Genomic DNA, 12,566 nt, shown 5'->3' with positions numbered 1-12,566 from the left:
TACCAACCCCCCAGCGGAGTTGGGACCTTCTCGATCCCACGAACCAGTCGACGTTATGGCACTAGTGAGAAGACTACATGTAGACGATCAGTTCTGCATACATGACCAGCTGGACCAAACAGCTAATGAATAAACAGATGCCGTGTAGGATGCGACGCCCGCACGCTCTGACCTCGGCTTCTTCCCAAGCCGCAATATTGCCAAGTTATGCAAATGAGTCTGGCGATATTATTCTGGAGAGAAAGTTGCATCTTAGCACCACAGCAAAGCGCTGGAGATATTTGACGTAATTTCTAGGAACTCAAGACAATAATTTATTTACGCGCGTCTAAGTCTAGACGAAATATGGCTCTAACACGTGTTTCCGGCTATACGATGCCGTACCTTATCGCCCCCAGCATTCTCCGGCCTCGCTGTCGTTAAGTCATCGTCTAGCTCAAGCCTTCGAAGTCCGAGCCCTCACTACGGCAAGAACAAACAATCCATGTCGCAGTTAAGATCAAAATTGAGATATATGTAAGTGGTATCGGAGCTAAGAAGGAAATTGTCCGACTGGCTACATCGAATGAGACGTAACTAGGGGAAGAAGATACTAGTGTAGGAACTTCGATTTTACTCACAATCACAACCTGGAACCCTTGCGCGGCTCTAGCTAGAAAGGACTCGTTTGACCACATAGTGCGATACCAAAACTCGATCATGAACTTCCTTCAATGCCTCAAAGGTTGGGAAGACTCCACCGATCGGTAGTTAAAAAATCGACGACTTACTCTAAAGTTAGTCCTCCTAGCTGGGAAATATTTGTAGGTATCCCCGTGCCAAGATATCCAGGGTACGATCCAACGGACGCTGCAATTTGAGATGCTGGCAACGCTCGCGGAACGAGGTCCGATTTTCCACCAAGATCGAGCATGATCCTCCCTCATACCGCAAAGCCGCCAAAGAAGGGGGAAAATCTTGGCTTTCGCTATTGAGGCGAAATGATACTATCCGTTTCGATATTTTGCAACATGATGGTAATGACATTAACTACGACGTCCTGGTAACGACAATATATTTGAGCGCTTATTCTGCTCAAAGACCATTCGGCACCGCATCTTATGGATGCGTAACGTACGCGAATTAAATCCAGCGCGCTTCTCAAGCGCCAGTCTGCAGGTCCGGGATCTAGGCTATTTTACCACGAGCTTCACGTATACGCCAGCCTGGCTTCTGGTTCCCGCACGACTGCCTAAGCGATAAAGGGGCTATATCAATGACGGAATGCCGAAAACAGAAATATCCATATAGGAAGACATTAAGTTACGCGTAACTTACGCCATTCCTAAATTCTCAGCCTATTCTGGCTCGATGAAAAAACCAGGTTTGCAGGGCTACTAACGCATCGTTGATGGTAAGATCAGATTATCTAGAATTCCAAGGGTATCATATACCTAGACGGCGGTCCTAGCTTCTCAAGGTGTCACCTCTCTGCTGCCAGTACGGCTTCTTTCCCGTGACGATCAGGTCGGGGGAAAGGAGAAAAATAGATTACTACCACGTGCCTGTCCCCTTTTGGGGGTTGGTTGGGGTAAGACACCTCTTCCTACTTCGAAGTTGGGTTACAGGGAGTACTTATGCATTCTATATGTGTGACAGCTGCATCTCAACAAGAATGCTTCCATCAGGGGAATAGCTATAGAGATGCACTGGTAAACTTGCTATACCGTATCCTACCACTTACTGACACAACTTCTCCAAAGAACCGGAAAACTAAACCCCAGGATCTACAGTGCCGGAGCTATGCCATCCAATTCTGAGACAGGAAGTGATGGACGACCCTTGAGTGGTCTAGATTAAAGATTGACATCTTATACGTCCCAGCGCCACATCTGTCGTCAATACAGTGCCACCGCATCTCATAGATGCAGTGAAACGGCAGAGCTCGCGATGAGAGTTAACTAGTATATTTTATTAAAGCTTGGAGAGCTGTCAAGAGTACACGCTACCAAATCCTACCACCCTAGCCAAGCTAGCCAACATTGGTGCCTGCATCAGTGCGAGCCCGTTCGACCTGTCATGTTCAGGCCTCCCCAGATCGTGCAGGTGACATGGTATGCTTGCAGGCATCCATAAGGCTTAAAGCTCCCGATGTTCCGTTCGGTATTGGGGAGGACGGGAATTTTTTGGAAGCAATGCCAGCCTCTCGAAGGTGATCTTCAAAACGGAATGCTACCCCAGAAATGGGGCAAGTCTACTCCCAATTCAGAGTGTCCCTCCGAGAGGGTCCATTGGGTTACCATTCGGCAAGCTGCGATCTGGGGTAGAACCTGCAAGGACAAAGATTTACAGACTAATACTCCAGAAGCCGTACGCGCGCTAGATCCAGACGCCCGAGTTCCTTACAGATCGAAGGCGCGCCAGCATCTAGCGAACCGTCTTCGCTGATCCGGAGCGATCCTCCACTTCTCTACCCGGAGTCGCCCTCACTCCGGTTGACCAGATAGCTACGGACATCTCATAGGACATCCCGACGATACAACCTTTTCAAGCAACGATTTGCGCTACGTGGTTGTACCCCGGTGCGAGGATGAGTCTTGGCTCCCCTACTTTGGGCAATTCGGAGTAACCCTGATTCTGGACCAGACGACAACAGCGGCCATGCCGTCTTAATATTATCGGCCAGCGTACGTCAACTAACGTAAAATCGAATCCCTCGAAAGCATGTTGACGAAGACGGTGGGCCGACGTCGCACAGAAAAGCGAACAACGGTCATCAACTATCCTCTTCTTGTCCGTAAGTCCCAAAGCTTGAGGTCATGTGAGTGGTATGACCTCGTCGTTTACTTCTATCGTGACGTCCATATCTCCACTATCGCACATATTTCTCATTTTCATTCATCATCACTCTTTCTAGTCAGTGACCAGTCAAGCGATTGTCAACGTCAAGCCGCCATGAACCACTCATCCGCCTCTAGCGGTTAGCTTATCACGAACACTACCTCATTATCCTCATTGACTTGAGGTTGAATTTCTCGCTTCGGCACACTTAATACACATGCGTGGCCTCGATAATAATTTCTATTGGCACTCGAACGATAAACATACCAGATCTACACGAAGTAGCCGACTAATTTTCTATTTTTCATATCCTTCATAATTTGCCCCTCTACTGTCAATTATCAAGGCTTCCATAACTCTAGGTATATACATATAGTGTAGGTATAAGATAAATGAAATGTGATCTAGACTGACTACGACAATTAAAATATCTTACCATTGCCACCGAAGTCTGCCCAGCATTGCTCGTATACACACATAAGTACGGCTGATCATTCTCCCATTGAGCGGCTTGCATCATCAATATTGCACTTTTCTGCGACTATCTTCAAGATAGGCATCAACAGTGCAGTAGATCGAATCCAACTGCCTAAGTTTTCTCCAATATTTCATGAACCCTGTGTTCAACATTTCCGCTTCAAGAGTTAGAAGCAACTTGCTAGACACGTCTAAAGAAGCTTTTCCCCTTTCCACATATTAAGGCCCACCAGGTTCCATTTTCTGATCGACGATGGAAAATCTGGGGGTGGATCTTTCTTTTCTCTTTAGATCCTCTTGGAAGTTCTTGGATTTCTTGGTATAACTTCTTGTTATTCGAGCTTGCGACGTACGACTTACGCGTAGTATGATCAGACCGTACAGGGAATGGTGTATTGAATCGCCATACCTGTGCTGTTTTCTTATAGGGTTTGACAGGTACGCTAGAGTTTCTTGGTACTCGAAATCCGCTACCGCCAACTACATCGCGAAGAATTAAATTTCGATACTATGTATCTAACGGTTAGATACGATGACGTAAAATGAGAAACATAATAAGAGTAGATTTTTCCTTATAAAAAATCGTGACCCGCTAAGCAGACCAGCCGGTTTCCATATTTGCGGGTGTTTAGTATGACGTCAACGAGGTTATCGTCATTCTACTTACTCATATACTCTCGTCGGCCGATGTTACCATAGAAAATACTAGAAGTTTCGCACATAAGCAGCCCTGACAATCTTCGCGTTACAGGAGCGAATGACTGCCCTGCAGAGAAAATAATATTATATCACTGATACTGTAGATACTATGCTAAAGGATTGTACAAGGTCGATACTATTATCACTAAGTTCGTCGATGTCGAAAATTTGCGGTGGGGATTTCCGGCGCTCCGGAGTTCCTCACTTTCTTAGTAGCCCGCCATACCATGACGCCCAAAAGCAGGCGAATGGTTACGATGATATTTGCAACTGGATTCTATGGAAGAGCCGGTACCCCCTTTCTAGGATGAATATATGATATACCTCATCAAGTTATTTTTAATTCATTTACGTTATTTTTGTACCTATTCCATGTAGTCATTAATCATCAAGCCGGGTTGAACGCAAGAGGCTCTAGGCCCATCCATTATGTGTAGCACCCCATCCATGTATCCCCAAGCCATAGCCCCCTTTCACCATTAGAAAGAAAGAAAAAAATCGAGTTACACACTTACTCCAAGATCTCACATACCAGTAACCGACCTTAAATGCTAGCCTGAATGATCCCCCCAGTATTTTGATATGATATGGTTTCCTTATTACTCCAAATTCCCGAGATTCCATTCATCCAGGTTGTTGAGATTGTCGAAGTTGAATTCCATAGGAGCCAGAGACCGACCAGTGCTGTTGGCTGGTGAGTTCGATGTGAATATGAACATAGATGGATCCGATACATTCGTTCCGGAAGGCCCACTTCCCATGTTCCACGCATCGAAGCTGCTTTGCCAATTTACACCATCCTTGATATACCAATCCTGTCCATCGACTGCATAGACCGCATTTGGAGGTTGATTTCTTCTCGTGGGCTGAGGTGTCTGGCTAGGCCCAGGATTACTTGGAACTGACGTAAACGCTTGTGGGTAGTTGATGATAGTCTGGTTTGCTTGAGCTTGGCGCCAATCCGGGTTCTCGTTGTCTAGGGAAGACACTGAGTTGCCCATAATAGCCACGTTGCTAATCATCGATTGCGGGGTTTGTCCGTCAGAGTGATAGCTAGCTGGTGATGGTGCCAAGCTCTTAAACATCATCTCGTTCGGTACAACTGGTCCCGCAACATTCAGCGGAGACGAACCAGCTGGTGGTGTATGATGACGACTTGCAGGGCTATGCTCGTGTTTTGCTGGTGGCGACGTCGAGTTCGCAGCTGAGGATGAGGGAGACAAGGCCATGTGAGACCGAGGCGAAGGTACATCGGATGTCTTGAAAGTGCCCCATTTCTCGTCCGTTCGCTGCAGAACATGAGAAGCTTCTTCAGGAAGTTCGACATTCCACTTGCGGGCGAGTACGCTGATTATACTTAGGGTCCGTCGTCCACAGAGCCAATCCTCAGCAATCTCTTCGAGGTGTTTTACTCCGTGAATGATGTCCCTCTTGGCAGTCTTCTCAGGCAGATTGAGAATGTGTATAGTACAAGCAGAATGAAGCATATACACTGCAATGTTACAGATTTGGCGTAAGTTGTAAAGCTTCTTATACAATCGCATCAACTTAGAGATGGCGCCAGCATTTGCTGTACATATTCGTCGCGGGGATACATGGGGAGGTAAGGGAGATGCGTTGGGAGAATACTTGAGGAATGGTCGGAAAAGATGGATATATTGTAGATGGAAAAACATGCTAGCACTAGTCAGTATTGGGATTGACTGCGATTGCGGGATTGGGGGTTTAACATACTGCATCAAGATAGCATTAGGCAACTGTCCTTCCTTAGGTTCTAGCTCCTTAGGCAATTCCTTGCGCCAATCCTCGAGTCGCCGGTGTAGTTCACTCAATTTCTTGAGTTCGATCGACTTTCCGCTTGATCGTCCTATGTGGGTTGGGTGGTAGAAGAACAGAAGAAGATCGCTACTGATTTCACACAGCTTGGATAGTTGTAAACCAATAGTACGGGTCCGTGATGGCTGTTTCGTGGATACATCGAAACCAGAGTCGGTGTACGGGCACCAGGCTTCGGCGTCTTCGTCCGGGAAAACGTCGTACTTGGGAACACTATACGAATTCTTTGGTAATTGCGGAAGTCGGCCTAGATAATTTGACCAACACTTATCGAATAAGAAGCAACCCCAGAAGGTAACTCTCCGAGCATCGATCTCTTGTTCGTCTAGATTATCGTGTTCGCTTCTGATGCCGCCCCCAATATCAAGGTTGAGCCCTAAATCTTGTGCCATTCGAAAACTCATACCACTATAAACCCAACCCTTAGCTTCTCGGCCGCAGCCTGCTTCTCTCACAGACATCAAGGCTAATGCTTGAACCGTCGTCAATCGTGGCCTTTCGTACTCGTCGTTATCAACGATCAATCGTTTGGCTTCCGCGAAGAAGTGATCTCCCTTAGTCCAGCTGTCACCGGCAGTGGCATAGGCACAAGCCATATCAGTGAAATGGCATCCTAAGGCAAGCATGGCATTAACTAATAATGGCGAGCAATATGCAGTCTTATAAGGCAAGATATTTGATTTCCCCCTCTCAAAGTCGCGGTAGAATAAGGATCGTGACAGCGTGGTAAAGTAAGGATAGTGCCAGTTGAAGTACATATCAAGGAGATGTTTTACAACCACCGGATCTTTCGTTACATCAGACCAACTCGTCTTAGGATCGGTATCTTCGGCGTTCACATTCAGAGACTCGTATTCTGGATTCGGTGCCCCGTGTATATCCCAATGTATGAGATGAGACGTTCCACCGATGAAGCGCGTTGAACCATTCTCTAACCGCAGCTCCCCCATTTTCCGAGCGAGATCTCTCTCGCCTTCGACAGGCATATCAGTGGTATAGTCATTGTCTATCTCGTCCTCCTCTTCTATTGCCCCACTTGTACCAAATTCTTCTTGTTTGAGTATCGACTCGGCTACGGCGTCGAGGCTATCGCAGGTTCGTATTCTCTTGACTATATCGGGGACATCATCTTCCTCTGCGTTAAGTATCGCTTCGATCAGGATTTGGAGGGTAGAATTGCGTGCTTTCATGCTGTCGATCTTCTCTCTATACACTCCTTTTCGGCGGTGATCCGAGTTGGGGTCGTAAATGCATTCGGTACCGTAGACGCTCGCGCACGCCGCGCAACTCGGAAGGGCACCATCGCATTTCGACTTTCGACGCCGGCAGGCTATACAAGCACTAAAGATGCAATGTCAACGTCGATCACGATTAATAGGCAGGCGAGTTGAGGGTGTATATCACGTACGTGCTGACGCATCGACGCTTCTGGATGGATGGATCCCCGCCCCTCCGGGATTTCTTCTTAGAGGGGGCAAGGGCGGAATCGGTAAAAGGAAGACCAGAACTCGACGTCGCAGGTGGTCGTAAACCCGACAAGTCGGGGCCGTCCATAATAATGTCTCAAGACAGTGGACTAGGCTACCGAGAGGGTTTATGTGGAACGGGTTCAGATCAGATCAAAGTTGGCGGAAAAAGAGAAACGTAATGGAAAGGGCGCAATTTTCAGGACCCATGCAAGCTAAGACTGAACAGACATGGGTGTGACGGGCGATAAAATCGATAAAATTTCCGGGGGTTTGGGGAGGGATGGGCGGCAAGCAACGGCTTCTTATCCGGCAGTTTGGGTCCCTTGCGAGATTGGCCAATTGTAGATGGCGGATCTTGATGCTTAATGGGCTTTTAAGACTTGAATATCCTCTTTATAAAAACGAGTAACCGTATACCTAGCCAAAGTAGCGTAAGCGAAGAGGGTCGTTTTATTATTTGTTTTCACTCCAAGCAATGAGGCTTGTTAGAAATGCTGGTAGATGATAAACAAATTGGTGATCATTGGTCCACAGAGACTATTGCCCCCTGTAATTCAGTTGCAAGACGATAGCGCTAGGCTCTTAGGGTAACCTGACGATGAGATCATGAGCCACCATGGAGGTGCGTTATTGCATTCGGTATTGCTTCATTGCGGGAAGACTTTCATCGATGGCGCACGCTCGTCGCCCGAAAAAGCAAGCATGGAATGTAAAGGATCAACTATAATGACGAATAGAATTTAGTTGAGAAGACGGACAGAGATAAGAGCACGGAAGATAAGTGGCGCGCTGAGTATTAGGTAATTCATAGATTGGCCTATGACTGAACGAGTTAGCCATTTCTCCTCATCTCAAACCGCTTTACTTAAATCGACCAAGATTATGTAAGGTACGATCTTTAGCTAATGGATCTGACAAGTTGCGGGGTCGTTCAGAGGCTTCAATTTAGGCGGAAACGAACGGCTGTATGAAGGTATAGGAAGAAGAGCTATGTCTGCACCAATTATACTGCCTAGTAAGTGTAGATATCGAGTTCCGATGGTGACAAGTTAGTGGACATAGTAATCTATGTTTTCCAATTAAATTGGTAGTTCATTCTTTAAGAACGTATTTCAATCTACCTTTACTGAGATACTTTAGATACGTCGTATACTGCTAAATGATGATTACTTCTGGGAACTTGAGTTACGAAATTGGGAAGTCTCTGGACCTTATTAACTTTATTAGCTTTCCTGTCTCTTTCTCTCGCGCTTTAGGTTCGAGTTGGTTGAGGGTTTCTACAATATATGTCTTTCCCAATTAGGCAACCCCACATACCCTTTTGGGCTGTCTGTTACCTGGTAACGAGACTTGGTAGCAACTATTAAGATAACTAGCCCTGTCAATATTAGGAACTACTATGACCAACGAATATATATGAAGCTATAAATAATCGAAGGCAAGAATGTTCTTAAGCTTCTAGAACTTTAGGATTGATATGGAATCATAGCCATTTGCGAATCCAAGTGGGGGTACTGCAGGTACAAGTGTATTCCGTGATGCCCGGGTTGAATTGCGATGAACTTGTCACATGAATCATTGGCAACCGACTACATAGATAAACCAATACATTCAGCAGCAAATAACAAATGATGTTGATTTTTAAGGGAAGATGGATACAGGTCAATACCAAAGTAATTGTCGGTAAGTCGGCACGAAGGTAGTAGACTGGTCCTTACTTGGGTATATATTACTCCCAGTAATAATAATACCGCCAATATCATTAACACCCCCGTCCAAATGTCTTTCTCATCTCGTGTCTTCTGGCTTACTTAGGAACCGCTAACTTCGATGCCAAGGCACCATACCAAATCTGTCCAATTCCTAAACTGACAGGAATTTAGAAAATTATTCGCGGAAACAATTCCGGCCATTTTATAGCATCTATATAGCTAGGCATTGACTGAAGACTGCGATTCTCTTAGTCTTTAGGGTAAGGGAAATAGCGGGGTACAATTCAAGGCCTAGCTAATGGAGCCCTGGAACTGAATTAGGGGCGAGTCCATATACGGATTTGGCGACTTTTTAGATTCTTTTCGGGATTTCGCGGGTTTACCAGCCAACCAACTGGGCATATTATCGTCGAGGATTCCAATAAATCAGGAATACCTATGACAGGAGTAGTTTTCTTGAAATTGATTGTTTATATGAATACTAACCTAAAGGAACCACCGAGTCAGACAATTTTCTATGTACAAGTAGGATTCGATTAGATAAGTTTGCTCAGAACCGGAGGCGCCATTTTCGCGGATGAATTTCTGTATAGTTATTAAGCTTACTGCAAATACCACCCATAGCACGTCGTGCTTAACAAACCGCTTTTTTTTCCAAAGTAATTTAACCACGGGCAAACGCTAGGGTAAGCATAGAGTAGGTAACGCAAGGGTTTCGCGCGGTAACAAGTTTATATTCTCTTTGAATATAACCTCGTTACGTACAAACTTATGATTTGGTAATGATGAGATTAAAATAGAATCATGAGTAGGAAGCGTGAATGCGGCGCGCCTATGTGGAAAAGCCTGGGCAAACCACGATTCGACGTTGGTGCTTGGTTGTTTGAACATGAACCCTGTCGCTGTTGGTAGAAGAAAGAAGGAGAAAAGAAAAGCAGAATTAAGTTGCTTTATTTGGCAGCTGTTGGAGGATATGTTTGAAATATATGGAACTTTTGAATCTTGGAAGGATTAAAAAGTAACAAGCCACGTTGGATTAATGCGAAAATTCTTACTTGATAAAAAGCGCAATGAAGTCGTTTTCGTTAACTACGCCAATTACGCGGAAAAACTTAATAGGGGCTCGTAAGATTGCCTGTTAGCTGGGATAGTGACTGATGAATGAGACGTTGGATCGAAGTTACCGAAGATGTTGTTATTTGGTACGGCTCGGTTACGTGCGAATCCCAACGCGATCCCGACGGCTGCAGACGATTTGCCAACATACGGTTTGTTTGCTATAGCGGGGGACGGAGTAATGTAAATGCTACACCATGACCCAAGGGGGCTCCCTTGAAGCAATCCACCATTTAACTTACCCGTTTCTCGGTATTAAGACCTATAATTGATTTGATATCGTGATGCGTACGCAAATCAGAAACCTGAGTAGGGACTCAGGTCATGGCATGACCGATGGCTTGGTGCAAACTTGAGAGGTAAACGTCTATTTAAACATGGCTTATATCCCCTCTTCAATCGAATTAACTTCATCTACCACGGGAAACTTAATACTTCATATCAATTCTCATTTTCTCAAGACACGATGTTAAAGAATATTTTCTTTCTTTCTACTTTCGCCCTTGGGGCAACGGCCCTCAATGAGACCATCTCGGGCTACAAGTACTTCTTATCAGGTCCCAAAGTCGACCAACCGAAAAGCGAATATGAGCATGCCGCGGCGGACCGGGCATTAGCCTTACTCGAGAATCGTCTAGGCAGTCAACCCCTTCCTGACCTTCCAGAGGACAATGTCACCGCAATTCTGAAGCTTAAGCAAGATCTCGGTACTGTGAAGCTTGAGGAGCTTCTTTTGCCTGATATGGCCGACGCCGACACTTATTGGCATAGCGCTATCAGCAAGTCTGGAAGCGGATGGGTGTCGGCTGATGCGAGAGCCGTCGTCTTCTTGCCTGCTGTGACATTCCAAGGTTTCGCTGCCTGGTATTCGTCGGACAAGGCTGATGCCGCAAACCTGGCTGCGAACCCCGAGCACTATGTGAAGGAGACTGTCAATACTACCACTGGGCTCTCATCGAAAATTCTAGAAGGTTGGGGTGGTGTAACAACTAATTTCACTATCCCCAATTTCGGTGCACCCGACCGATCGAAGGACCCGTTCCTACGGCCACTACCCGAGTTCCCTGTCCAACAAGCCGGCGACAAGGTCTTGCGTGACGGAACCAGGTTCGGTGTGCTCCATATCTCACTCCGCGAGGTTGATGGCGCGGCCTATGGGCAATCAGGCAAGGGTTTCGAGGTATATAGCACCGTCTGGTATCAGGATGGTGTGCAGGATGATCACTTAGAACAAGAGCGTAGACACATGGTGATCGAGATTGTTAACCTAACACTCCAGGCCCAGAAAGATCTCTCCGGTCAATAAATGCAGTATGGACAGGAAAACGACAAAACGGGGATAGGGTTGGGAAGCGATGTATTCTACTACTCAGGCAAAATTAAGAATTAAATTTTTGTAACAAGACTTAGATTCCCAAACTCACAGCGCGGAAACGCCACATAATTCGGGTAGTTGTCTCATAGTGCCAGTGCCTCTAGACAAGCGCCAAGTCTACGGTCGGGGGGGATTTTACAGCATCGTGCTGCTAATATCCAATCATCGCTTTGGACGGACCACGTTCAAATCCTAGCCGGATGTCACATTTAGCGCTGTGTGGACAAGACTTTGGCGGCTACACAGATGCGGAAACTACACCGAAAGCAATTTCTCGCGTGAGGAAATTATTCTGAATCAAGGCGGCGGGTGGCGGGCTGAAGTAGTATCCTTTTCAAACTCGCATCTTAGCGGAAATATTGCCCGCTGCCAGAAGATGTATTTCGTAGTGCAATAAACGAATAGCGATTGCTTTACCTCACCTACTTTCGAGGGATCGTGAAGCACGAGATGGTCTACCCGTTAGCATCACCAACGCTCGGATTTTAATTTCCATAATAACGAAAAGTGGGGATGTCTTGGGCTCATTATGCAGTAACACGTTACACAATCTGAGCGTATTGTCGCGGCACGGACCGAGGCACTGTGTGCGGTACCAGCTGAAATGCAAGGTGAGTGTACTTCGTAGACCTAACTTATATGCTAAACCAGAACTAGCTCCAAGATCAATATGTATGGGACAGGTCAATAACTTCAATCGATGGATCATATATCATATCGAAATATTAACTGGCTTAAAACACCATTGTTTTGACGATATCACGAGCGATCTCGATTATATAAACACCCCTAAATCAAATCTCAGTATACGCTAACTATTTTAGGTTAACGGGTGCCCGCCATAATTTTGTGCATATATTGACGCGAATCTACGTCTCCCACACCCTTCATCTTTCTTTTCTCCTCGCTTACACATGGTCGCCAACACTTTCCCATACTTTCGCGTGTATACGTCTCTTTTGTAAATTATACCTACCTAGATGTGATTATGCGTGTGAGATATGATGTTGATATCAGTTTATTTGTCGCAAGAAGCTCTAAGAAAAGTCTGACGCCACAGCG

General features: G+C 45.9%; 2 protein-coding genes across 2 annotated transcripts; one reads left to right on the top strand and one right to left on the bottom strand.

Moving 5' to 3' along the window:
* Positions 1-4,111: 4,111 nt before the first annotated feature.
* Positions 4,112-8,034, bottom strand: F4822DRAFT_40100 (fungal-specific transcription factor domain-containing protein). The gene is made up of 3 exons (XM_051457906.1): positions 7,241-8,034; positions 5,731-7,173; positions 4,112-5,673 (listed from the first exon to the last, which is right to left on the bottom strand). Exons 1-3 carry the CDS (start codon positions 7,384-7,386, stop codon positions 4,596-4,598), a joined length of 2,667 nt encoding a protein of 888 aa, XP_051319962.1. The 5' UTR covers positions 7,387-8,034; the 3' UTR covers positions 4,112-4,595.
* Positions 8,035-10,305: 2,271 nt separating this feature from the next.
* Positions 10,306-11,928, top strand: F4822DRAFT_387374 (uncharacterized protein). The gene is made up of 2 exons (XM_051456799.1): positions 10,306-11,494; positions 11,554-11,928. Exon 1 carries the CDS (start codon positions 10,596-10,598, stop codon positions 11,433-11,435), a length of 840 nt encoding a protein of 279 aa, XP_051319961.1. The 5' UTR covers positions 10,306-10,595; the 3' UTR covers positions 11,436-11,494; positions 11,554-11,928.
* The last annotated feature ends 638 nt before the right edge of the window (positions 11,929-12,566 follow it).

Source organism: Hypoxylon trugodes, assembly GCF_022578975.1.
Source record: "Hypoxylon trugodes strain CBS 135444 unplaced genomic scaffold F4822scaffold_1, whole genome shotgun sequence".
Classification (NCBI taxonomy): domain Eukaryota; kingdom Fungi; phylum Ascomycota; class Sordariomycetes; order Xylariales; family Hypoxylaceae; genus Hypoxylon; species Hypoxylon trugodes.
The sequence above is the reverse complement of the archived record's forward strand: the minus strand, read 5'-3'. Positions and strand labels throughout refer to the sequence as shown.

Excerpts from the sequence above, each read along its gene's own strand:
- F4822DRAFT_387374 (XM_051456799.1), top strand. The coding sequence starts at position 10,596 with ATGTTAAAGAATATTTTCTTTCTTTCTACTTTCGCCCTTGGGGCAACG.
- F4822DRAFT_40100 (XM_051457906.1), bottom strand. The coding sequence starts at position 7,386 with ATGGACGGCCCCGACTTGTCGGGTTTACGACCACCTGCGACGTCGAGT. Across the intron at positions 7,174-7,240 it reads AAGCGTCGATGCGTCAGCAC|TGCTTGTATAGCCTGCCGGC; the intron begins GTACGTGATATA and ends TTGCATCTTTAG. Across the intron at positions 5,674-5,730 it reads CCTAATGCTATCTTGATGCA|CATGTTTTTCCATCTACAAT; the intron begins GTATGTTAAACC and ends GACTAGTGCTAG.